Genomic DNA, 1,102 nt, shown 5'->3' with positions numbered 1-1,102 from the left:
CGCTGCTGCCGCCGACGCTGCTGCTGCTGCTGCTGCTGCTGCTGCTGCTGACGTTTCTGCTGCTGCTTCTGCTGCAAATGCTGTTTAATGGTATTTATTTTCGAATTTTAATTTTAATTGAAAACAAAACTCAAAGACAAGCCACTGGGCAGCTGCGTGTACACCCCAGCCCCCAGCAGCAGCTGCTTATTCATATTTGCTTTTTTATTTTCCTTTTTTGCTGCTGCAGCAAACTCATTCTTGCTTTTGCTGCTGCACACAGCAGCAGCAGCAGCAGCAGCAGCAGCAGCAGCCGGGGGCCCCATAGCAGGGGGCCCCCTGGGGGCCCCCCTGTGCATGCTGGAGCCGCTGCCACAGCAGTGGCAGCTGCTGCTGCAGCAGCAGCTGCTGCTGCTGCTGCTGGCTGCGTTTGTTTCGATTTTATTATTTTTAATTTAAATTAATTTGTAAAATAATAAAACTTTTTTTAATTTTAAATCTTTTTATTTATTTGCTGCCTGCAGCAGCACAGAGGGCTTCTCAGCAGCAGCAGCTGCAGCTCCATTCCGCGAAATAAATTACGCAGGCGAGCTCAGCAGCAGCAGCAGCAGCAGCACGAGTAGCAGCAGCAGCAGCAGCAGCAGCAGCACGAGTAGCAGCAGCAGCAGCAGCAGCAGCAGCACGAGTAGCAGCAGCAGTTGTAGCGTAGCACTTGCAGGGAGAGCCGCAGCAGCAGCAGCAGCAGCAGGAACTCAAGTACCAGCAGCAGATGCACTATTAAAAATGCAGCACTAGCAGCAGCAGCAGCAGCAGCAGCAGCAGCAGCAGCAGCAGCAGCAGCAGCAGAAGAGTGCCTTAGGTAACCAGCGGAGCGCATATAATACATAAATCAAAAATAAAGGAAAACTAGAGAGCAATAAATAAAAATAAATAAATTAAATAAATAAATTAAATAAATAAATAAAATAAATAAATAAATAAATAAATAAATAAATAAATAGAATAAATAATAACCCTTGCGCAAACCCTAAACCGCCGCAAAACCACGAAAAAGGGTTTAGGAGAGCTGCGAAACCGCGGAAGTGAAGCTCTTAGAGCAGTTAAAGGAAGCTGCTTTGGGCTT

At 47.0% G+C, this 1,102-nt stretch overlaps 1 protein-coding gene across 1 annotated transcript in view; it reads right to left on the bottom strand.

The window, feature by feature from the left end:
* ENH_00028070 (hypothetical protein) overlaps positions 1-68 on the bottom strand; it is a gene marked incomplete at both ends in the record, with an annotated part of 368 nt that extends 300 nt beyond the window's left edge. Inside the window, one exon of the mRNA XM_013579987.1 lies at positions 1-68. This exon is cut by the window's left edge and continues 300 nt beyond it. Within this exon, the coding sequence (XP_013435441.1) occupies positions 1-68 (68 nt within the window).
* Between the last annotated feature and the right edge of the window lie 1,034 nt (positions 69-1,102).

Source organism: Eimeria necatrix, genomic scaffold, assembly GCF_000499385.1.
Source record: "Eimeria necatrix Houghton genomic scaffold, Enh_scaff2075, whole genome shotgun sequence".
NCBI lineage: Eukaryota > Apicomplexa > Conoidasida > Eucoccidiorida > Eimeriidae > Eimeria > Eimeria necatrix.
This window is presented reverse-complemented; position numbering and strand designations above follow the sequence as displayed.